The following is a 24,752-nucleotide window of genomic DNA, read 5'->3' as shown; positions in this document are numbered from 1 at the left end:
TCTGAAGTTCCTTCCAACTCTATCTCCACCACCATGGGGGAATCACGACTATGGGACAAGGGACAAGTGGACAGAGAGGACAGGAAGGTGGAGCCCTCTGTCCCTCTGCCCAGCAAGCCAAAGAAGACCTAAGGCCTTATGAGGCTCCCACCCCTAACTCCTTCCCAAACAGGCTGCACTGGCTCCAAGGAGAATGTGGCCCAAGGTGGCCCAGGTGGGGCTGACAGCTTTGGGAAGGGGGAACTGAGATCCCCTATCTACATATCTCTGTCAGCAGGGCAGAAAGAGAGAAAGGTCAGGACCTCCAGGACCCTGCCCCTCAGTTCTGGGGGCTTGGACACAGTTACTATAAAATTGACACCTGTTGTGGGTAAGGCATCAGACACAGCCCTTCTATAGACTGTGTAGACTCAACATAGCCAACCTTGGAGGAAAGTGAACAGTTGCCCCCCAAAAGGAGGGAGGGAGCCCTTAGGTAATATACTCATCTGGCTCTGGGGTAGGCCTGAGCACAGTAAACTCCAAAACTACAAAGCAAGTGCTGGGAGTTTTACTCAAATGTTACACTTGCCTAGCAAGCTTGAGGCCTTGAGTTCAAACCCCAGTATCACCAAAAACCAAAATAAAACAAAATAAAAACCTCCAAAAATACAAAGCAGCTGGCAGGGGGCTTGCCAGGTAGTCTGGCCTTGCCCTGCCCACTTGATCAGAGGCCAGGGCATTGGGTAGGTGTCCTGTCAACAGAACAGAACATGCTCCAATCACAAGGGCAACAGGGTGTACTGGAGGCCCTTTAGAGACAATATTGGGGTCCCCATGTGGACTTTTCTGGTAAAGACAGTGCTCCATCCAGCAAGGCAGGGGTTCAACCTTAGGGCAAAGCTGTAAGCTGTTTCCCACCAACAGTGTGGGACAAGGGGGCTCTGTTCCCACACCCCATGACTGAAGAGACATCCCCAACTGCCAGCCACAGTACAGTTCTCAGGGACGCTGGGGCGCCTGGGGAGGGGTGAGGGGCCTCAGCCCCAGTGGGAGGTGCGGGAGGCGCAGTGCACATGGCGGGCGGGGCCAGCAACAGCTGTTCACTTACTGAAGCTGTTTTATAATATTGCCGAAGCTTTTAAAATAATCCCATTTCTGTAGAATATTCCCAGCTAATTGGAGCTGTCTCTTTCTTATTAAACAGAAAGGTTATAAAAATGTGTGTTGAGGGTTTAAGAGCAATACCTCTCGGCTGCTCTGATTGTTATGACAAGAATAACGTACCGGAAGCCCGTGCTTGGCGGGCTAGGTGGAGCAATGTTGGTGGTTGGGCTAGGGTGGAGGTGGGGGAAGGGGTAGGGGCAGGGGCAAGAGCGGAGGCAGGGTCTGGCTGGCTCTCCCTGTAGCACCTTGCACAGCCGAAGCTTGCGGAATGGCAGCCTTCTGCAAAACAATTGCTCTCTAAACACTTAGGCTGCTATGACAGCGCTGTCCATCACCCAGGCCTCTGACTGGGGGAATTCGCATAATTTACTGAGAGGCAAAGAAAAAGAAGGAAGTGATTCTAATTAGCTAAGCTAGGAAGCAGATGAGCTCACCAGGACCTCAGCTCTTAGGGAGGATGAATGAATAGCCCCCTCTACAAGATTGGGTCTGCCAGGGAGACATGGGTCTCTGACCCCACATCTGTTTCAGCAACTGAATGACAAGGAGAGATGGACACCAAGAGCTCTCCATTCTACAGATGGGAGTATGAAGTTCTCTGCTGCAAAGTTTATCCCAAGGTCACCCTGAGAGGGTAGAAATGATAGTTCATACTCCTTAGACTAGGGCCTTTTCCCTGGTGTCTGTCCCCCTCTATAGCTCACACTGTTGCAGTGTATGCGCCCTGACTCTTCTGGGAACCTCAGGACCTCTTACCACACACCATCAGAACTGCCTCATTTCAATCCGTCATTTATTGGGGGTCTGCATCAAATTTAGTTTAAAAAAGAATTCCCTGTTGCTTAAAAAATAGTTTGAAATCCAGTGTCCTGGAAGAGGCAGACCCAACTTTCATTGCAACCCAACTCATTCCCCAGGGGCAAATTGGTCAGTTCCTGGGATCCTCCCAAGGGCCTCTCTACCAGACTGACCTGGGCCTCACCTTCTATTCATGTCTCTCACACTTCTCTCTGGGACACTGTTCCTCCCCACGGGTCACTCCACTGTCCCTGTGGACCTGGGCAACAGCTAGGGAGGCCTCTGTCCATTGCCCCATTCTCACCTTCCAATGTGCCCCAGACTTGGTCCTACCCTGGCTTGGAGTTCTTCCATGCTGTCTGAAATATGCCAGGCCTGGCTCATTGCCTCAGGGGTGGAAGAAGCACTCTTGTCCACCTCCCTGGAGTTGGGCCTGGAGGACACATTGGGTGCTTCATAACTCAACAATAGGTTCAATAAACTCCTCATCTTCCTCTCAGAACTACCCCCAAAAGGTGTGAGAGGAAGATGAGGGGCTTATCGAACCCATTTTACCTCCAAAGAAACTGAGGTGCAGTGATGTTAAGCAACAGGCTCAAGGTCACCTGGGCCCAGTGGATGTCTGCTGCCTTCCTAGCCATGAATCAGACCAAGGCACTGGAATGACTGTCCTTTCCACCCTGTGCTCATGGGACATTTCTCCTGTGATTTGTGGCCACAGCTTGGATGCAGCCCTGCCACCTGCCTCCCAGCCTCCTGGCCTGCTTGCTCTAGTGCAATGGGCTCCTTCATCATAAAGAAGACTTGTTCCTCACAACAGAGCAGACCTTAAACGCTTCACTGGCTTTCCCCAGAGCAGATCCTACCTTGACACCTTTTACTAGTTCTCTAAGGTTCCCTTCATCTAAATTATACTTTTCTCCTCGACCTCCAGAAGGTTTTCACCTTCCCATATTCAGCCACCGAAAGAATCCTTGTCCTTGTGCATCCCAGATGCAAATGTTCAACTCTGCTGTGCTGGGGTGCTGGCGTCCACAGAGAGGTAAGCGTGTGTGTGCGCGTGTGTGTGCGTGTGTGTGCGTGTGTGTAGAGGGCACTTGCCTCATTTCTGGGACCCAAGGCCTGCTCACCAACCAAACGAGAACAAATCTCCAACTTTCTCCTGCAAAGCCCAGCCTGGAGGTACCTTGCTTGACAAAGCAGACAGAGCAGAGAGGCTTAGAAGAAGCCAAAGAGGAGGGGTTGTTGGATCATTGGTAAAATCCAAAGGCTGCACTGCCACCCTGAGTGTGGGCAGGAAATGCTAATTTGTATGCTACATTCATAGTTTTGCATATTGAGATAAGATGTGCTTATTTAAAAAAAAGATTATAATATGCTCCACTTGCAACAATGTAGGAGGGGCTGGATCAGGAGTCAGAGCCTATCTCTGTTGCTTCCCAGCCAGCCGTAAATAAGACACTTAGGGCCAGCACCAGTGGCTCACACCTATAATCCTACCTATTCAGGAGGCAGAGATCAGGAGGATCACCATTCAAAGCCAGCCCCAGGTAAATAGTTTGTCAGACCCTATCTTGAAAATACCCAACACAAAAATGGCTGGTGGAGTGGCTCAAGTAGTAGAGTGCCTGCCTAGCAAGTGTGAAGCCCTGAGTTTTATGCTGGTAAGAAGTGAAAGGTTAGAGGAGGGGGTAATGGTGATGAGAGTTATTATTTGCCTTCAGGAAGAAACATCAAGTCTTGCTTGGATGCCAGATTTATAATCCCAGCACTCAGGAGGCTGAGGCAGGAAGATGGAGAGTTTCAGACCAGCCTGTCTCAAAAAAATTCTCAACTTGAAGTATGGTTTAAGTGGTAAAGCACTGGCTTTACAAGCCTAGAGCCCTGAGTTCAAATCCCAGTCCCACCAAAAAAAAAATTCTCACTTGGAAATCATAAGCCACAGTGGCCCTTTTCTTTGTACAGTGAACATATAGTACCAAGGAGGAGGCAGGAGGAGGGGCACTGAGTGTGGGATTCAACCCCTCAGTGCTGTGTTTGTTTATGCGAACCTGAGGCAAAACTCGCTGAGGTTGAGGTATGGTCTTGAGGCTCTGCTGCGAGCAGTTCTTGAGGGTGGGGAGCTCAGCAAAACCTGGAATGGGAGGACCTCAGACCTGTCTGGCTTTTGGTAAGAGCAGCTGAGCTAGCCTGAGTGAGTAGCAGTTGCCCTGGAGTAACCAGCAAACTAGCTTCAGTGCATGTGCATGTGTGTGCACTGCTGAGTGGCTGGGGCTTCCAGAAGACTCTGAATCTGAGCAACACAGGAGCTCAGGAAGCATTAGATGGAGTTCTGAGGGCAGGGTCTACCTCAGTCCCAGGGATCACCACAGGATGGAGAGGGGTTCCGTGGGAGGTTTGACTCTAGGCACCAGCATAAGGGAGGTGATGTATCATCACAGTCATTTATTTATGCATACACCCTTGATAATGCCCTGCCCTCCAAGGGGTCAGCACATACCGGGCATAGCTACTGTTTCTGAGATTTTGCTTTGTGTCTGAATCACCGCCAGTTCTTCCTGTCCAGGACCTGACCCCAGCCACCCCATGGCAGCTGGCTTAGATTTTCAGGCAATACCTCAGTGGCTCATTGCAAACTGCTGAGTCCACATTCTAGTCACCAGGGTCTCTGTCTCTCTCAGTGAGACTCCCTCAACCTCTGCCTCCCTAAAGCTCCTCCTTGCTCAAGAAATTAAGACCTCAGCAAGATGGTGCTCTAGAGCTTCTAGGCAAAGCCCAAGGAGGCCATGGGGATTGGGAGAGCACTTCCAGTTAGTGGGAACTTAGGCAGGCAGGAGCTTCCTCATTCTTTGGACGCTAATCTTCCTACTTGGTATAGCTTCCCAACCACACCTGCCAGCAAAGCTCTCTATTGGCCCTACTCTACAGAAAGAAAATGTGGCTCTACCTTGGGGGACTGCAGCCTCCAGAGTCTATCCTTAGGCTAGCTAGGGTACCTCTGCTCTCTGTATTTGAGAGGGAACCTGACTTGGTCTGCTGATCACAGTACTGTCCCCTTATCAGCAAGTGGAAAAAAATGGGAACATGGGCCATCTCTGACTACCAGACAATATCATGGACAGCTCCAAGCAAGGACCCAGGGACCTGCATTCTGTTCTCAGAGGTGCCATTGTTTACCTAGGCTCATTGTTACTCTAGGCTCATTGTTTAGCCTAGAGCATCTCTGAGGCACACTTTGCTCAATTATGGGATGGAGGGAAGGTGCACAGAGGTTCTGCAGTCCTTTGAAAGGGATTCTAGGGCGCAGTCATCTCCAGAGTGGCCAGGGTGTTTCCCACCTACCCACAGCCTGGCCTGGTTGGGATGGGACCTAGAATCTTTGCAAGCCATGGTCATTGCCAGACTTGTAACCTGGATAACCTCCCCTTTCCTACACAATGCCTTCTGGGCAGTGATGCCCTTCTGTCAACTAGCCCAGCCCAGAGACAAGGATCCCAGGCCAGTCCCTGCCCTGTCTATCCCAGCTCCCAAATGTCCCCCATTTCCTACCACACCTCACAAACTCTTTCTTCCATCTAGATTGGCTGTTCCCTTGTTTGCCTAACTGGGTACTACTTCATGCGAGCAGAGGAACATATTTCCACAAAGGGTGGGGAGAAGGACAGCCCCACTGGCTTTACCCCTTTGTATGGCCCTGCTTCTTGCCCTACCTGGGTCCATTTTTCTTGGATGTCCCCTAGCCTCCACTATGCTCCCCCTTAAAGCAGCAGAGTAGTTTCCAATCCAGCATGACCTTCCTCTGCAGATCCTAATGGCTCAACCATTCTCCCCTGGGCCAGTGCCATTGAAGATTTCATGGGAGATGCCCTTCCTTTGCAGGGGACAGGGAGGTGCTGAATTACAAATGCACTTGGAGTATGTTTTAGGCCAATGGCTTGGTTTCTGGGATAATAGACCTAGACTGAGAGGGGCTTCTTGGGATCTACATCTCTGGGCTCCTCCAACCACCTGGGGAGGACCCCCATGTCTCCTTCTTCCCTAATCCCCACCCTGCCTCACCTTAGCAGGGAACAGCAGAGGTCTTGAAGAGCACAGCCCCAGGGAGAGAAAAGAGGGCTATAGAAGAGGGCCATGATTCCAGCAGTGGAGAGATTCTTACCAGCACTAGTGGCTGGATTGGTTATTGGATGAGAGTGTCCCTTCCTTTCCCTGCCCAGTGTCCAAAGAACTGAGCCCCAAAAGGCAGGGGACACATGAAATGGAGCAGGAGTAGCTCTTTAGAGTTTTCCAGCCTCTTACAACTCGATATGTCTACTGGTCCTGCTGCCAGTAGTCTAAATAGAATCCCCTTGCCCTCATCCATCTCCCAGGCTCAACAAATGAGGAGCTAGCTCCCCCTCAAAGGAACAGTGGCCATCACTTAATTTAAGTGATTGTGGATCCAGGTCCTGCCTTCCCCTCAATTGCCTGGCGGAGGCTAAGCCACTAAGCAATTGGTGAGCAAAGCCAAGAGATGCTTCTAGTGGAAGAAGCAGAAGTTTTGAGGACTTCTCAGGGTGTTCCCCTCACCCATTAATGGAGAAGACACTTCCGTGGGTCTAGCCTTGCCATTTTGTGTCCATCAGTACTTACATCGTCACTCAGGTGCCTTCTGCTGTTGTCAACAGGAACAGCAAGGCATGGTCCTACCCTCAGAGAGCCCCTCTCAGGAAACAGACTCCTCACTCCTGCCATACTGGGTAGACCTGGTTCATTCAGGAGATGCCTTCCCATCCTGCTGGCTTCATTGACTAAGTTGTCAAAATCTTCTCTGCCTCAATTTTTTTACTTGCAAAATAAACAAATTAAGGACAAGTGGTTTCCAGAATAACTCACTACAGGATCAAAGCAGTAAAGAGGGCAGGAAAGTGCTCTAGAAGCCATTTCCCCTTGGTAGTGGAAGCTAGTGTCTACCCCTCACCCTCCACTGTCTTGCCCAGAAGGGTGGCTAGCAAAGAATGCAATTTGCTGTGACCATCCTGATGGGATGTTAGGCAATGATGGAAGGGTGTCTCTGTCAGAGACTGACTTAGCCCACTGCTGACACCCTTCACGTCCACCTAGAGGCAGAAAAACGCATTTTATGGAGAGTTAGAGCCTCTGTCAGAGCTGGCTGGGGGCTCTGAGGAGGTTTTTATTTATTCGAAAACCATTCAGACACCTAATGCTCTTCTGAGAGAGAATTTCTCTCTTTTATTTGTCCTCATTTTCTCTTGCCAGAGTAGGCTGAAGATCTGAGGGGAGGGAGCAAGCTCAGTGTCTGAGCTCTTATGCCCCATGCCAGGGAAGTGGGACATAGGGGTGATTCCATGGGGTCTCCCCTCCACACCAGACAGATTGATGGGTCAGGATTCTCCTGATGACTTTAAAGGCTCTAGTGACTGGGATACGGCACAGAAAACAGAACCTAGACCTTAGTCTGGAGTTTTAATCGCTCTGCTCACTCTAAGCCTGGTATAAGCCCTGCCTTTCTTTCCCTGGGTCTATTTCCACATCTGTAAAATGAGCAGGTTGGTCCAGACCTTAAAGGAAACACTGTGCTTCCTTGTGTCCACACAACCAATGATCAACTTCTCTTTGCCCTTTTTCTGTAAGGATGAGGCCCCGGGGTCCTGGAGCTCTGGGTGCAGGGATGAGCAGGTTGTTCTGATATCCTAACTCTGAGCTGAATCTTGCCCCCTATAGCCTCTAAGGCCATACCATCCATCTCCCTGCCTCTCTTTGGAGCTCATTCTCATTTATTCACCCATACCTCCCCCAAGGAGCTGTGCCCCTATCCCAAGGAAGAGGTCTTGCCCACTCCTGGCTCAGACCCTCTGTCAGTGATGCACATTTCCCCTACCTCTAGCCATTCATCCTTCCTAGCCCTCCCTGCTCTTTTGTGCCAGTTTCAAGGCCCTCTCCTCCTAGGAGCCTTCCCTGACAACCTGGGCCTAACAGCGTTGGACAAATTTATGCTCTGTTTCACCCATGTGCTATAATTATGCACGATTTGTGGTATTCACCATGTTTTTCCTATGTGTCTTATTCCCCCACTAAATGGAGACCGAGAATCAAGCCTCTAATACCTGCCAGAGCCTACCTTATTAACTAGCATGCCCACTCAGCCAAGTAATCTGAGTTCAATGACCCTCATGGTGAAGGAGGTCTAAGTAGGGCCGCCACTGCTGCACAAGGAGGTTTGATTCCCCTGCAAATGCAACTGGGTTTTGCCTTCCCTGCTGACAGAGGCCAGGATGGGAACACTAAAGGCAATGTTCTAGGTCTGTGACTGACCTCAATCTAAACCATAGGGGATAGATATAGGCTGACAACCCTGTTTTTAGATTGAAAGCTCCATATCCTGATCTGCACTGACCACTTGCTGACCTTGGGCAAGCCTCTTCCCTTCTCTAGACCTCATTTCTCTTTCTGTCTAGGCAGGTACTCTTACCACTTAAGCCATACCCCCTAATCCTAAAGTAAGTAAGCTTTTCAATTCTAGTTGTCAATATTTTATTTTTTTATTATTTTAAATTTTTGGTGCTATTGTGGTTTGAACTCAGGGCTTTATGCTGACTAGGTAGGCATTCTACCACTTTGAACCATATTACAAACCCTTTACCTTCTGTCTAACAAGGGGGTCCTATAGGTTCTGACAGTCTACACCCTCAGACTTGGCCCTAACTTTGATGTGCATGTGTTAGTTTGCACTGCTCAAAAGGATTAAACTCCAGCCTTCTCCATTCATTAGAATAAATGTGCCAAACTGACCATGGGTCCATATTACTCCAACAACCTTTGAAATCTTTTTTTTTCAGTATTTGTTTTGTGATCCTCCTACCTCAGCCCCCCAAGTTGCTAGGGTGATAGGTGTGCCACCATGCCTGACCTGAAGTATTCTTGATGCTTTAGGTTGGGCCCTCTTCTGGTTGTATCTAGAGGTGTTGGTTCATCTGTGCCATGCTCAGGCAGGGGCATTTTGAGGAGCATTACATCCCTGGATGTTCCTAAAGATCTGGAGGGCAAGCCACAGCAGTTTTAAGTGCCAATAGCCTACATGTGCAGTGCGTTCCAGCTGTGGCCCTTGGGCACTGTTGAGTCCAGCCCCAAGGAGGCAGAGTATAGGCATGTCAGAGTGGGCTGCATGAGGCAGGGATGACTTCCTATGATAGGAGGGCACTTGCCAAGGTTGGGAACTTCTTGACTAACCCAGATAGGAACCCAGGTAGAGGCACAGCTGGGTCAATGTGGCTCAAGTCCTGCTCTGCCTCTGTAGTCTTCCTCCCCAGCTGACCTTGCAATACTGAGTTGGAATCCCTCCTCTTCTTCCAGGAAGCCTTCCTACAAGATCTGTCCTGTAGATGCTTGAGATGCTTGATGCTTGAGTCTTTCTGTGTCTCCTCTTCATTACGCTTTTTTTTTTTTTTTTTAGTAAAAGTAACAGTAAAAAGTTTATTAGGAGAGGAATACACTTTCAATAACCTGAAAGCAGGTTGTCTCCAGTGTGAGAGCAATGGGGTCAGGAGAAGAGAGAGAAGCATTTCCTGTTCCCCAGGCAGGAAATGGAAGCAAAGACTCCTTCATTATGCTCTTGCTGAATGCTAAATCTTGCCTTCAGGGGGTTACATGCTTTGGGTCTTCAGACTATTCCTGCCAGAGAAGGACCATGCCTGTCATTATATGGATGAAAAACAGGTTAAGAAAAGCAAAGTGACTTGCCTACCAACCTGTGATGTCTGTTGCCAAAGCTGACCCACATTATGCCCAGGACTGACCACCCTCCTGGGCATACCTCCATGCTCCTTAGCAGGTCACCTAAATTATCCTTTATGTCAATACTTCCTGTGCTCTCCCAATGGCCAAACTAAATATAGGGCCTAGAAAACATGACAGGGACTAGAGAGCCTCTGATCCCAAATTGACAAGAGTCTACAGAGTAGATGTGTTTCTGATCTCAACACAAAGACTACTGTACATGTGTGTGTGACTGGTAAGGGGGCAGAAGAGAGGGGACCAAGTTGGGGGGAGGCTGTCCAGGAAGGCTTCCTGGCATAAGTGGTTTGATGGGTTCATGACTATCCTAGATCCAAGTGGTACAGATGAGGGAGTATGCTCTAGGGAACAGGAACTATACGGTAAAGCCACTGGGCAAGAGTTTTCACTGAATAGGGAGCTGTCCGGCTTGTTGGCTTGAGGGGCAGAAGACTGATGGAAAGGGAGATTGGAGGTAGGACAGATTGGGGTAGAAATCTTGCCACCCCAGATGTCCTAGATGTTCCTGACGGGCTTCCTTTTCCCTTGAGTGGCACAGCTTAGCTCAGGGCCTGTTTGACACAGAGTAAGTTCTCCATAAAGCTCTCGGTCTCTTCTGGCTGCTGAGCTGACCTCCCCTAAGCATGCAACACTGATCCCTCCAGGCTCCTACCAAAGCCAGTCTCCTCTCTGCTGACTATACCTGCCCCAAAGATGGCTTTACCTGCCATCTTCTAGCACAGGCACCTCAGCCAGGAGGACAGTCTCCGACCTTTCTTGCAGAAGCCATCCACGTGCCTGACCTGGAAATCCTATTCCCTGGGAAGGCTCAATTTCTCCTCCCAAGATCTTAACCTGTGGCTGGAGCCAGCCGCCAGGAGGCTGAGGATATTGTAAGCCTCCAAAGTTGGAATGTGTAAACTCTTACTACCCATTTACTCTTAATTACCTCCCCTCCTTATTTGTCTTCCTTTAATGGCCTGTCAACTAAAAACTCCCGCCTTTCCCTCAGCGCCAGCAGCCTCAAATAGGTGCATATCTGCGCAGGCTGGAACTAAAATGCCCAGCCACCAGCGTCCTCTACTGTACCCAGGTTTCTGATGGTTCAGGCCCTCTCCAAGGATAGTACTGCCATCATGGTGTCGAAGGGCAAGCAGGTTGTCCCTGACATGTCTCAGGAGACTGCAGGGCCTGCCTTGGGAAGGCGTCCACCCTCACAGGGTACCCAGGAGGAGTTATACCTTTTGTTCTGGTCCCTTAGGGCTATAAGCACAGGTATTTGTTCAGCAAACAAGTAGGAGTGGTCACTTCAGGGCAATTCTGCCTGAATATGGGGGGACAGAGATGTTGTAGACAGATATCAGGGACAGGGCTGGTTAGCCCCAGTTTAGTGACTTTTCTTTACAGGACCCTCAAATTCTGTCCATCCTGGTGGAGTGACTGCCCTGCCGGGGTAGGGGAGGTAGGGGGGGAGGGGCATCTGGCACAATCAGGCCCCTGGCTTAGTGAAGACCCTGTTTGTCTCCTTATTGGGCTGGTCTGACTTGGTTTCCCAAAGTCCTTCCTGTGTACTAGGCTCCAGGACTATCCCAGGGGTTTGAGCCCAGGGCCTCTGGCCCCTGCACTGACTTTCTCTGATAATATTTTTGGGACCTCATGGTTTGGGGCCTGTTGTCAATACTCAGTTTGGCCCTGGAAGATTCACTTTTGTCAGTGGAGGAGGAAGGGCCAAGAAATGAAAGAAGTTGTCCCCTTGTCAAGCTCTAGCATGTAGGGGTGGGTAAGGTTGGGGAGTTACAGCAGGACTGGGGATCAAGTAAAGATTGAACTGAGCCCTATTTCTAGCCCCTCCCTCACACCTCTGTGTTCCTCGGTCCAGGGATCATTGTTCTTCCACTTCAACTACAAACTCTCCTTAGACTGACCTGTTTGATAGACCCATCCAGACATGAGGCTTCTGGCCATCTCTGAACTAAGCTGCCCAGCCATTCCTGTCCCTCACTCTCCATGTTAGACAGTCTGTGGGCAGCTACTGCTAAGGGGGTCCAGCCCTGAGCATTCTCCCATCCTATATGTACCAGGGCCAGAGTGAGACTCTAGACAACTTTAGTAGGATCCTATCCCACGACTGTGTTTTTGTCTGGCACATGATCACTCCATTCTTATTTCATCCAGGAAAAAGTGCTGAGCATCCTCACAAGCATTCACAAGGGAGGAAACTGAGGCTCTGAGAGGCCAGTCCACAAGCTGAAGAATTGAAACTGACACCAGTCTCAGCCTTTTCACAGCAGGGAAGAGCCTCTAGGGGCCTCAAGGCAGAAGTGACTGGGTTGTGCTAGGATGAACTGCCTGGCACAGGGTAGTCTGACTAGAGGCCGTGCAAACCTAGGGAGGTGAGGCTTGACGCTCCCCTGCACACAATGCCTGCGCAGCACAGTGAAGTGAAGCAACGGGTGGCTGCATCCTGCCATCCTCAGTTCCTCACAACTGGGCACCTGGACCCAGGTTCCGGTCCAGGGAAATAGGAGGCCCAGAACCTTTCTTTCTGTCAGCGTTTGGATGTGCAAACCCCCGAAAGAAAGAAACCTTGAGGTAGCTGGAGTCACTGGGGGTGTGACAACACTTGCCAACCTCCTCTCTCATTCTGCTGAAGCCTCTTGTTAAACCTGTGACTCCAGGCCTTAAGCCTGTTGAAGGTCGAACCCCCAGAAGGGTCACATACGCGCCTTGCTGGGGTTTCGGAGGGGAAGTCTTTCCTCCCGTCGGGCGGAGAGAAGACCCGCAGTCTGAGGTGTGGGGGCGGGGACGCACTGTGGCAGCTCGGACCGCCGCTGGGGCGCAGGACGCGCGCGCACGGACTCCACTTGGTTGCGCGGGCCAGTAGGGCAGGCTCGGGGCTGCGCGGGGACGAGGGGCGCGCCGGCACAGGCGAGCGCGTGGCCGCGGCGAGGCCGCGCGGGGGCGGGCCGGCCGAGAAGGGAGGGAGGGAGGGAGAGGGGAGGGCGGCGCCGGCAGGTTGGCGGCGGCCGCTATTTGAGCGCAGGTCCGGGACCCGGCGCTCAGAGCGCTTGGAGCCAGCGCTGCTGGGAGGTCGCAGCGCGCTGCCCGCAGAGGCGCCGCGGCCGGTGCAGCCCCGGAGGCCTCGCGCGGAGAAGGCGGCGGAGGAAGAGAGGCCGGATTGCCGCCCGCAGCCCGCCGCCCGCGCCCCCCCCATCCCGCCGCCGCTGCCCCCCCTCCCCGCGGCGCCGCATCTTGAATGGAAACATGGCGGTGCCGGCTCGGACCTGCGGCGCCTCTCGGCCCGGCCCGGCGCGGATCGCGCGCCCCTGGCCGGGCCGCGGCCCCCGGCCCTGCCCCGGCCCCCGGCGCCCGGAGTCCGGGCCCTTGCGCCCGCGGTTGCTGCTGCTGCCGCCGCTGCTGCTTCTACCGCTGCTCGCCGCCCCCGGCGCCTCTGCCTACAGCTTCCCTCAGCAGCACACGTAAGTGGCCTCTGCCGGCCGCGGGACCCCGCCGAGCCTTGCGCTCCCCTTCGCCCCTCACTCCGCGCCGGTCCCTCCCCGAGTCTCGCACCGGGGTGAGGGCGCTGGGTCCGGCAGCACGCTGCGCCCTCGGTTAACGGCCACAAACCCCGAGGACTGGCAGTCACGGTCCCAGAGCTTCTGGCTGCGTCGCGAAACTTCCCTGCGGTGCTCCTGCTTACCCCAAATGGGACAGGGCAAGATCTCCAAGCCCTCGGTTGGGGCGGGGGTCCGACTCTCTCTGCGGATTCCTGGGTCACTGTCCCGGGGAAAGAGGAACCCGGGTTGGGTGAGAGGGCGTCCAGTGACCTCTCCCTGGGAGAGTTGGAGCCAGGTAGCCACGCATCTACCCCGCGTTCTCTCCCTGGTAGAAACCTGGCGCTTTCAAGTCAGAGGTGGGAAGCGCCTCCACACCTGTCTTCTTGGGCCTTTTCCATTGTGGGGGGGGGGGGAATGCTGAATGCAGAGGATGTGAGCACCTTCTTGCTGTGGTCAGTGTCACTTGTTTTTGGTCACCCCTCTACCTGAGGGGTATCCCCAGAAAGCACAGTTGGGAGATGAAGGTACTGGGGTCAAGACAGAAGGTGACTGGCTGGGAGAACCCCTGCCTGCCCCTGCCGTGCTGCCGCCTCTGTTGCCAACAGGGTGATAGCATTTCCCTGCTCTGCCAGCTTCTGTTGGTGCTCAGAGTCCATTCAAGCCTCCTTGAACCCACAAAGTCGGCCAGATGTGTCAGGGTTGGGAGTGGGGATTCGGTGCATGTGGCCTTTAGGACAGCATCTGTTTTCTGACACCATGCCCCAACCATTTGGCAGTGCTCAGACACCTCTGGGTCATGGTGACTACCCTGCTTCTGTTTTCTGTCCCCAGCTCTGAGGGTCCACCTGTCCCTGGACTCCTTCAGTGTCCTGGCCTAGGGTTTGGGCATGAGAAGCCCTTCTTCTGGTGGTCAAGGGGAAGGGTCTGGCCTCAGGGAAGGGGAGAGGCAAGCTCTGCGTCATTAGAGCAGTTCTGCCCTTGGGTAGGGGCCCCTGGTTCCACAGAACAGAACCTGACTGGTCCAGCTTGTAGGTTCTCCCAGATGATAAAAAAACAAACTCAGGAGAGGCACTGCTCCGAGTCTCTCTCCGTTTTGTCTCTCTCCTCGCTGTGCTCAAGCAGGTGATCAGTTGGCAAATTACAGGTGCCGCATGGACGTGTCCTCTGTCTGGATTTTGCCTGTGTATATGTGGGGGGGTGTGCAGGGAGAAGAGAATCATATGGAAGTTCAGTGCTGGTGGGGCCTTATTGTCTTCCATCTGCTGTGATGAAAATGGATTTAAGCCATAGTGTAAAAAGAGTGAAAGCATTATTTTTTGTTGTTGTTCTTTCTCCCTCAAAGCCAAGCACAAGCCAAGCCACAATTATTTTTTTCCTAGCCGTTCATAGCTCCGCAAGTAAAGGTTTAAGCAGACGTCTCTTTCCACCTCTCCCGACCTCTTTCCCCTTCCCTGCAATCTGCAGTGGCTGCTGGGCCTGAATGGGTCTCTTTTAGGAGGCCAGTGTGTGAGACCATGACCAGAGGGGACACCTGTCCCTCTGTTCCCAGCTAGAAGATGGTGAGGTGGATGTGACCGCAGCAGACATTTCCAGCTAGACACTCTTCTCTTGTTCATATAGTTGGAGTTATTTCGAGGATTTGGAACATATCTTGCAAACCATAATGAGGGAGTGAGAGTGGGGGTGGGGCAGGGGCTGTGGAACTCTGAGGGTCCAGGGGGAAGTGACTAATGGTGTGACATCGCAGAAGGTTTGCTGTGACAGCCAGCGCCCTTTGACTGCCCTGGTCCCGCAGATGCAGATGCCTATTGATCCTTGGAAGGGGGAAAGAGAATCTTGAGGTCCCCTCCCTATGACCGTAGCTGGAGGATTTGGCGCTTTTGTTGAATTGACATAAAAGGCTGAAGCTGCTGCTGAGGCCAGGGGGCTCCATGGGGCTGATCAGAGGTGATTGGCATCCCTGAACCTTCTCCTGAGCCGGAGTATCCAGACCAGAAGGACACTGATACAGGTGGATTTCCAAGGTGGATATTGGGACTATTAGGCTTGTGGCACTGGAGTGACAATCCCTCAGTTGGGGGGAGGTGGTCCTTGATGGTCCAGTAATTTCCTCATTAAGTGGGAAGGGGTCCATCTTCTCCAGCTGCTGGGTTTTATGCAAGTGCAGGCTCAGTGTCCTGTGGCCGTATTTCTGTAATCCCCCTGGCAGAATGGCTGTCTGCCCGCCAGGTGAAATGGACCAAGGCTGCCATCAGATTGAGAAGGGCAAAGGAGATGCACTGGAGGGAGAATAGGATTTTAGTTTTAAGGGGAGGGGTGCCTTCCTTAACCCCACCTAGCCTAGATCAAGGTTTCAGACAAGGAGGAGGTCACATGTGTGTCGTGTACACATGGGGGGATGGGGTCAGAGCATACTCCCTTTCACCTGGTTCCTCTTGTTTCCAATTATGCCCACCCCAGCAATCAGACCAGGCTTGGGCTGCCTCAGTCCGCAGCCCTCACTGCTTTCTGCCTGTATCTTATCCTCCCCCTTTCCCTGTTCTCCCTTTGGATCTCTCTCTCTCTCTCTCTCTTTTTTTTTTTGTCCCATCTCCTGTCTATCTCTCACATCAGTCTTTGCTCACCCTCACCTGCCTGCCTCTTTTGTCCTCTCTGTTGGGTCCCCGTACCCTGTTCTGTGGAGTCCTGGCTGAGCACTGGATGGCACACCCTGTTGAGCCATCTGCCTAGCTGCACCTCCTTTAGCCCAGCTCTGCTCCATTGATGGTGTGGGCCAGTGCCTCCCTTCGTCTAGGGTGGTTGGGGAGCAGTGAAGGGCCTGAGGGGTTTGGACCCCTAGCAAATTAACAACAGCTGGCATATGTATGTGCTCTTCTCCTGAGTGGACACACAGGGAGTGGTGCCCACAACAGGGCATGCGTCCATCTAGCTATGGTTAATGGTGGGTGACGTGTGTCTGTCTAGGCCTCTGAGCCCCTGTCTCTACCTCCTTGTGGCTCCCCCTGTTGGAGGGAGGCAACATTACAAGTGTGGGCTCCCCATCTTCTCAACAACCTGCCGCAGCTTTTGCAGGAGGGAGGGGCGAGGCTTTGCAGCCTGCTACCACTGCTGTCACTGGAATGCAGTGCTGCCAGGTGCTCACAAACCCTCCTGGTGTTGAGGATTTAGGGTGAGACCCTTTAGTTGCTGTCCCCTCTCTGGACCTCACCTTTTTTGGGCACCTCATCCTGGCCAGCTGTCAAGCTAACCTCCAAGAAGGGAGGAAGCCCATTTTAAAATGAGTCCCCTTATAGTTGAAGGGCAGATCTTATCCTTGACCAGATTGCTGATCACACATGTCCTCAAGAAGAAACTGACCCCAGAGTGAAGCAGGCCCCACAAGTGGAGTGAGCCCTCCGACCAACAGTATTCTCTTTTCCCCTCATATGTACACCTCGTGTGTGTATGGGTGGACATTGCCAGCTCCTGGGAGGAGGTGGTTTGGAGACATGCTGGTGTCAGGTGTGAGCCCGTATGGTCAAATTTGGCCTCCAGAGCTGACCCTTGTATTGGGAAGACCTTGCCTCAGTTTCTCCAACTGAGATAATAGAATCCTTTTTAGAGGCTAGTGGGAGAACCAGTGGGAGAGGGGCGGCCTCTGGCGGGCAGAGAGGGCTCCCTCAGGCACCATGGTAGCTGCTGTTCCTTCCTTTCATACTAGCATGGAGCTCAGGTGCCATAGCCATAGGCTCTTTCTGGCTAGTTTTCTCACAGTGCCCCAGGCTAAGTGCCTCTCCTCTCTGCTTTGCACCTGTTGCCTTGCTATCATTCCATGTTATTATTATTATTGTTATTATTGAATTAGCATACACTAATAATACGACAGCATTTCATTGTAATAATTCCATACATGCATAGTGTACCTTGAACAAGTTCACCCCCTCCATTTTATTTCCATCCTCCTTCTCTTCTCTCCTTTTTTCAAACAGTGTGTGGTGGGTTTCATTATGCTGTCTTCACCATGCTTTTCTCCTAGTCAGACCTTCCCAGGGCCTCCCCATGCCAGCTCTGGACCGTGCCACTGGCTCAGGCTATTCCCACTCACATGGAATACCAGCTCCTTGAGGACCATCACTGGCCACCTTCCTACCTCCCTATAGTTCAGCTTTAGTGTGTGTGTGGGACATCTCTCCAGGCTAGTGGTCCAGGCCAGTCCACTCACCTGCATTACCACCTTGACCTCAGAACCCCTGGTTATGTCCATCCCCCAGATGGGGAGACTGAGACTCAGAAAGCTGGAACAACGTGCCCAAAGCCCGCAACTGCTAGAGGAAAGACTGGGAGAGGATTGTTCTGTCAGACATGTAGCTGCCCTGCCAGGAGGCCCAGGAATGGGTTGTGTGTGTGTGTGTGTGTGTGTGTGAGTGAGTGTGTATGTGTACAGCTGGAAATCTGAGTCTTTGGGAAGAAGATGAAGAGGCTAAAGATGTGGGAGGTGAGCAGAGTCCTTCCAACTATAACCTCTCCAACTCTGGGTCTCAGGCAATCCCAAGGGGCCTCCTTGGCCAATGCTACCCTGCCTAGGCCTCATGAAGGTTATCATAGAAATGCCCCCAATCCAGAGTTGTCCTTGTCCCATCACTTTGAATCATGGGCCAGGCCTGCTTGCAGGGTGCAGAGTAACAGTGACAGTGAAGAGGAGGGACTGTCTCCCGATTCCAGTACGAGGACCAGAGGCATAGCTCAAGCAATAGAGCGCCTACTTTGAGTTGAAACCCTAGTCTCACCAAGAACAAACAAACAAAAACCAGATCCCAGTATGATTCTGGGAAGGTGACAAAGTCACAGAGTAGGGGTGGGGGCTGGGGGCTCATTAATGGAAATGGTAAGCTAGAGTCTCTCAGCTGTTTTTACTAGGCCCAGGGGACTCCAGAAGATTCAGACTTTCTAGATGCTTGAGGGGTTCGTGCTGCCTGGACAGAACTGGGATGGGGGCACGGGGGAGTTAAGGGGGCCAGGGAACAAGGGTTCAGGAACAAGGACTTGTTGCTATTGGGGAGCAGCTGAAGGTTTGGAAGACAAAGTAGGCAGGTCCAGGCAACCCAGATAGTGTTGCCTGTAGAATGGAAATGGTCCTTTTCTCTTCTCCTTCCCCTTCCAGCCCCCAGTTTTGCCTGGGAACCTATGGCCTGTGTCTCAGTGATTGGGCCCCAGGCCTGGGAGGAGCCCTGGATCCTGGGGTCCCTGAGGCAGAGCTGAGGGCTTTCCCAGCACTGGCTCTAGCCCTCCAGCCTACTGGGGAGATTCTCTTCATGTCAGGTTTATTTTTTCCTGGTGTCTACTGTCTAAATAAGAAGCTACAGAATCAATATTCGTATTCCCGGAGGGAAGTTTATGTGTGGTTTGTGCTGTTTTTCCCTTCCCTTCCTCTCTTGTCCTGTGTAACCTGAAGAGCCTCTTGCACTGCTGAGGCTAAGGACTGGGGTGGGTATGGGGTTCTGTGCAGGTGATTACAGGAACTGAGATGCACTGAGGGGCCTGTGGAGTCCCCACAGAGGTTTCTTAGGACTCCCTAAAGGAGGCAAGGGCTCTGTCTTTCAGATCCACACAACCTGAACCTGACCTTTTGTGGGCAGGCCCTGCCCTGCCACTGTGGAACTCAGGATATTGGTTTGATATTCATCCTCCTGATCCTGCTGCCTCACCCTGGTTCCATGGACTTCCTTCTCCATCTGTTCTGGTCCTTCTTGTCCCCAACCACTGCTGGTGCCAGTGACTGAGCCTGGTAAGAGTGGAGCTTCGGACTGAAGGTACAGCTCAAGTGGTAGAATGCCTGCTCTGTGAGCATGAAGAACCCTGAGTTCAAACATCAAAAATTAAGTAAATAAAATTAAAGAGTCAAAGTCAGAAAAAAATTAAAAAAAAAAAAAAAAGAGTGTGGCTTTGCAGACTAGGAGACCCTGTCTAGTAGGCATTAGCTTGGGAAGCTCTCCGCATGGGTCAGGCACCTCTGTCAAGGGCAAGCCTAGCCCAGTCTTCTCATCTGGGTAGCTTGGCTGGTGACCTTGGACAGAGCTCTTCCTCCCCACCTCCACTTGGACCTCAGTTTCCTCTCTTTTAGGGTCCTCCCAACACTTACATTTTAGTGCTCACAGAAGGCAGGTCTGGGGTCTTCTCAGTCCTCTCCACATTCTGGTCTAGCAGGGGGTGAGACCTGACCCCCAGCCTTACCTCTTTCTGTGGGAGAAAGGTGGAGGACCTCTTATCTTGGGTGCCTGGAAGCTGCTTTGCAGACTGACCCACTTTGAGTTCTGATAAGCCTAATTGTTTAGCAGAGAGGAGGGGAACAGGAAGTCTTTCCTGCTGGTCATTAGCTGTCTCTCCCCACTTTGGAAACTATGCTCAGTAAACAAAGGGGAGGAGGAATAGAGAGAGAAGTCACCCCTCTGCCTGTCTTTTTTCACACCTAGTAGACTCTGGGCTCCTTGTATCTGTCTTGATGCCTTCCTTCCCACCTGGCTATTCTTTCTGAGTGAGCCCTTCTTGGCATAAACTGAGACTGCCATACTTCCAACCAGCTGCATGACCTTGGGCACTTGCTCAGCCTCTGGGGCTAGGAGCCTCATTTGCAAATGGAGTTCTCATGATTGTGCTGCCTCATAGGGTTGGGATTGGACAGGTCATGGGGATGGGCCTGACCCCAGGGAGTACGTGATGAGGGCATGTGGACCCTGATTAGATCTAGGAGGGTTCTCAGTCTGGTTGTGCCTGCACTGAATGCCAGGCACCTGTCCCCTTGCCTATAACATCCAGTACCCAGCTAGGCGCTAGAGGTGCCGGGGCACAGTTGTGGTTTCTGGAGCTTTCCTCTTGTGCTTGGCCCTTGCCTTGACATGTGTTCACATGTAAGCTTCTATGCGGAAGTATCTACATCTGTGTGTTTTTGTACATGTATTGGGTGTGTTCATGTGCATGCATACTTGTGTGCCTGTGTGATTCGGTGTGTGCATGTCCGTATTTGTGCTAGCACATTGTATGCATGTGTATGTGTAGGTATGTTTGTAACTGTGTGCTCATATGTACATGCAAGTGTGGATGTATGTATGTGGGTACATATGAACTCAAGTGTCGGCCTGTGCTGTGTACCTGTGTGTGCATGTGTACCACGGGCACATGAGGGTTTATCTCTCTGCAGCCAGAATGTGCTCACAGTGCCCACCTTCTGCACCTGCCTTTGATGTGAATGCCAGAGCTCGCTGGGCAAATGCTGGCAGTGGGAAATAAAGCCTCCCGCTTGTTAGGACCCGTGTTTTGCAAACTTTTATGTCAGGAACAGCCTGAGTTAAGGCTGAGCTGGAAAGTTTGATCATCTACCAACTGGCGGGATGACAGTTTGCAAAGGAAACACACAGAGGCTGTGTCCTTGTAATTCAAATTTTTGCAAATTGAATGGTATTTAGATTCGCTGGGGGACTTGGGACACAGAGGAGCTCTGTATGAGTCCTTGGAGAAGTGAAACATCTTTGCAAACAGCAAACACCCTTCCTGGTGGAAAGTCTGGAGGGTGGACATGGAGATTGGCATTCAGGCAAAGTGGAAGACCCTTGCCATGTGACCTTGGGCTGGTGGGTTTACCTCTTGAAGTGGGTGCTTCTCATTTGCACACTGATGAGCAGGAGACTGGAGCATCTGCAACAGGTATGGGTCCTTCCCTCCTACAAGATAGCAGGCACAATTCAGAGGGTATAAGCTTCAGCTTTAGGATCCTGCATATTCCTCCATTCGGAGTGTGTCCAGTGAAGATGCTTCCTCTCAAGGATGAATCTCATCTACTGAGTCTTTGTGAACACTGCTGTCTGGTATCCCATGCTGAGCACTGGCCCTTGGGGCTGTGCAGGTCCTGGTCTGGTGGGTTCTGATGTCTGAGAGAACTGTAAGTTTTACTTTGCTGGTATTCTCAGGGTCTGTGTGTTACCAGTGCTGGATGGCCCAAGGTCCTGGCCCTTTGGAGAAGAGGCTTTTGTAAAGGAAGGGCTCAGGAGCTTGTAGGCCAGGCAGGGTTCCTGTGGGGACAGGAAGCCTGGGCAGAGCCATGTCATTGGGCACTGTGGGCCTTGCATGCTTCCCTGACATAGGAAGGACATGTCATAGCCACAGAAGCCCTTGGAGACCCAAATACCTTTATCTCATAGATAGAGAAACTGAGGCCTAAGGTGGGAGAAGGGAGCCTTCTCAGGCCCCCCATTTATGTTGGCTGCCCATGCTCCAGACAGGGCCCAGTCCCCAGCCCTAGTGCTCTGAACACACTGCTTGAAGGGTGATTTCCCATGTGGCCTTTCTGGCACTGTGATCTGCAAGTATTTCTCTTAAATAACCATATCCATGGCACTGGGTGAAGGAGCAATTTGAAGTCTCCTTGGGCAAACCTGCAGAGCAGAGTGCCTCTGGTGTGATGCCCCAACTCCTGGTGTTTCTGTGGACAATACCTCAACACCAGGGTCCTGTTCTTTTTTCACTAAGCTTTCTGGATCTCCTTGGGAAGGACAGCTTAGCGACCAGGCAAGGTGGGCACAGATGGGCTGGCCTGTTTCTGAGAAGGTAGAGGCTCCTGCTTTGCCTCGAGTTTCCAGCCTGACGTGGCATTTTAGTCTTGATAACTTCCTTCCGCAGCCCGCATTCTCCTCCCACTGGCACTGCCTGAAATGCTGCATTTGAAACCTTAAAGGTCATGCATGGTTCTGCCACCAGTTCCAACAAACAACAAAACACCCCACCTCAGCCCTGCCCCCAGCTTCATTTATTAGAAACAAGAGTGAGCGGGCAGAACAGCTGCCCTCCACCCAGAGGGCCTTCAGAGACCAATGTTTCTCCGTTCTCTGTGACTTGAGGCCAGGGAGAGTCTTCCCTTCTCTCCTTGGACAACCCCCCTCCTCCGCTATAGTGTCTCTGAGAGTTAGCCATGATCTGGCACCACAGAAGCCTGCTGTGGGCCGAGCCTAATTTCTCAGCCCAGTATTTGAAGCTTTACCTAGGTGAGCTCTGGCTTCTGGCCACCAGTCTGGGAACACCCGACCTCCATCTAGGCTGAGCCATGTGCAGGTCCGGTAGGCTCTCTGGCCTCCCATCTCCTGGCCTTCACTCACCAGATCTCTCTACCAGGCTGACCTGCTGGGCCTGAGCCTTCCTGAATGATGACATCCTCTGGCTCCCTACTCCTGTGGGCCTTTCCTATGACCCTGCACCCTCCTCCAGCTGGGCCACTTCACAGGAGCCCTCAAGTAGTAGGCATTGAGATGACTTCCACCCCCTCAAACGCTGAGTCTGCATAGTGTATTTGGCTACAAGGAAAAGAGGCTACTTCTGTCCACTCTTTGGCAACCCCAATGTGAAGGATTTTTCCATGGTTAGCCCTTCATCCCCTGACAGGGGGTCAGAGGTGGGTGGGTGTGAGCTGTCAATAAGGACCAAGTCCTCCCCTGTGCTTTACCTGGCTGGCCTCACTTTTGGTATGACTTGGCTGACTTCCCTTATGGCTACAAGATGGCTGCCACAGCTCCAGGAATCATGTCAGACCCGGAGTTTAGGTGTAAAAGAGGACATGTTTCCTCTGGGTTTCTCTTAAGAGGGGAGGAAATCTTGCCCAGAAGCCCCCAGCCTGCTTTCTCTCATACCTCATTGGCTAGCACTGGGTCACATGCCCACCCTAAACCAATCACGGCAGTAGAGAAGGTACATTGTGATTGGCTCAGGCTAATCAGGATTTACCCTTGAGCTGAGCATGGGGTCACCTTGGGGCTGCAGGTGGAGATTCTGCAGACTTGGATTTTGTTAGCAAGAAGGTGTTAGTGATGTAGGATAGGGAGGCAGTGGCTGCTACAGAGTCAGACAGGAGGCCTGAAGGTGGAGGGTGGATGCTGAAAAGGCAGGAGGGGAGGGGGGCAGAGGCAGGGAGAAGAAGCATGCTTAAGGAGACTAGGAAGTAGTTATTTTATCCACAACATCCGTCACTGTGGACTGGAGCTGGTGGTATATTTCTCATATGTTATCTAATGAGGCCAATCCATGTTATGACAAGAAAAAGTGAGGATCAGCAAGGTTAAATGATGCTAAAATCTCACCCACGAAGAGTAGAGAAGTGAGATTCCCACCCTGTGCTCAGGCCTGAGCACTCCACCCATCTGCAGCTCACTTCCTCCTGGCAGCCCCTGGTTACAGATCTTTGGGTATCCCCATACTCCCATCTGTTCTATCATGCATGGCCCACTTTAAGGGCTGCCCCTCTCTGCTGAAGGCCTTGCAGGGTTTATCATGGAGTCTCTTGGCTTCCTCTGGGCCTGTGGTACCCCTGGATTCTTTGGTGGCACCTCAGGGATTAAAGACCCTAGACCCCTACCAGTAGAACAGCTCTGCCTCCACCTGTGGTATGGTTGTGTGACAGTGGGAACTGTCGGGCTGCTTGGTCCAGTTTAACTCCTGTGTGGTTCAGATGGAAATCAGAGCCCAAAGAGATGCTGCTTGGACCTCCCGCAGTTGAGGTATGTCCAGACCCACACCCAGGAGAGGGAGCAGCAGTACCTTCGAGTTGCTGTTCTATGCCAGTTGAGTTTTGTTGGTCAGGGCCTGGAGGTGACCATTCGGGCTGCTTCCCCCTTTCTCAGTCAGAGCTAAGGGCAGACAGTCCTGGGCAGCAGGAAGCTGCTGGTTCACACAATGTGTGAGACAGGGCAGCGTGAGTAGGCTAGGAAGACACTGACGGAGGAGCATGCCCTGCTGCTCTGGAGCAATGGACAGTTGACCTGCCTTAATGGGCCACTGTAAGGAAGTACCCTACGACATGGCCAAGGGAAAGGCCCAAACCTTAACTGGGGTTTGCCTGTGAGACTTCCTTCTTATACTGGGCAGAGGGCAGCTGCAGAGTAGTGTGCACTTATGCCTGTAGTGGTGCTGTATTTGTGCCCCAGAGAGGCTCCAGAGAGGCCTGGAGTGTCCCTGGCCAGACCCCGGCTGAATGATAAGATCTACACTGTAATGTGGCCATGTCCTTATGACCTGATGCTTGAGCCTTCCCATTATTCTCTGGGCTCTGTTCATCCCTAACTTCCTTCTACCCACTCCATCCTCCAGCCCCACTTAAGGGCAGACTTAGAGGGAGGGAGGGTAGCAGAATGTCTAATTATTTAAACCAGACCTTGGCCAGTGCTAGGCTCAGAAACCCCAGGGGCCTGTGCAGCAGGGTTGCTGGCCTCCCTTCTGCCCTTCCTCTCCTAGACTCCTCCTGCTCCACCCTAGCTTCAGCCCTGCCCAGCTCACTGTGGGATTCCGGGCAAGCCTCCTGCCCTCCTCTTAGCCTCAGTATCTTCATCTTCCCCAAAAGTGATGCTCCTGTAGTCAGGGATGATACTCCCTGCCACCCCATCTGCCCTGTAAGCTACTCTGTAAACTGGTGCTTATGGCATTCACAGCCCAGGAGGCTGTTTCTGATAGGCCCCCAGGTGGACT

The 24,752-nt window shown here is 52.2% G+C and overlaps 1 protein-coding gene across 8 annotated transcripts in view; it reads left to right on the top strand.

Annotated features, from left to right (window-relative positions):
* Window positions 1-12,981: 12,981 nt before the first annotated feature.
* The window catches only part of Cacna2d2 (calcium voltage-gated channel auxiliary subunit alpha2delta 2), a 130,180-nt gene continuing 118,409 nt past the window's right edge, over window positions 12,982-24,752 (top strand). For all 8 annotated transcript variants that reach the window (XM_020174390.2, XM_074059006.1, XM_020174389.2 and 5 more), the window contains exon 1: window positions 12,982-13,196. In XM_020174390.2, coding sequence (XP_020029979.2) covers window positions 12,982-13,196 — 215 coding nt within the window. The remainder of the gene's footprint in view (window positions 13,197-24,752) is intronic.

This window comes from Castor canadensis, chromosome 17, assembly GCF_047511655.1.
Source record: "Castor canadensis chromosome 17, mCasCan1.hap1v2, whole genome shotgun sequence".
Lineage (NCBI taxonomy): Eukaryota > Metazoa > Chordata > Mammalia > Rodentia > Castoridae > Castor > Castor canadensis.
Note: the sequence above shows the minus strand (reverse complement) of the source record. Positions and strands in the feature narration are given on the sequence as shown.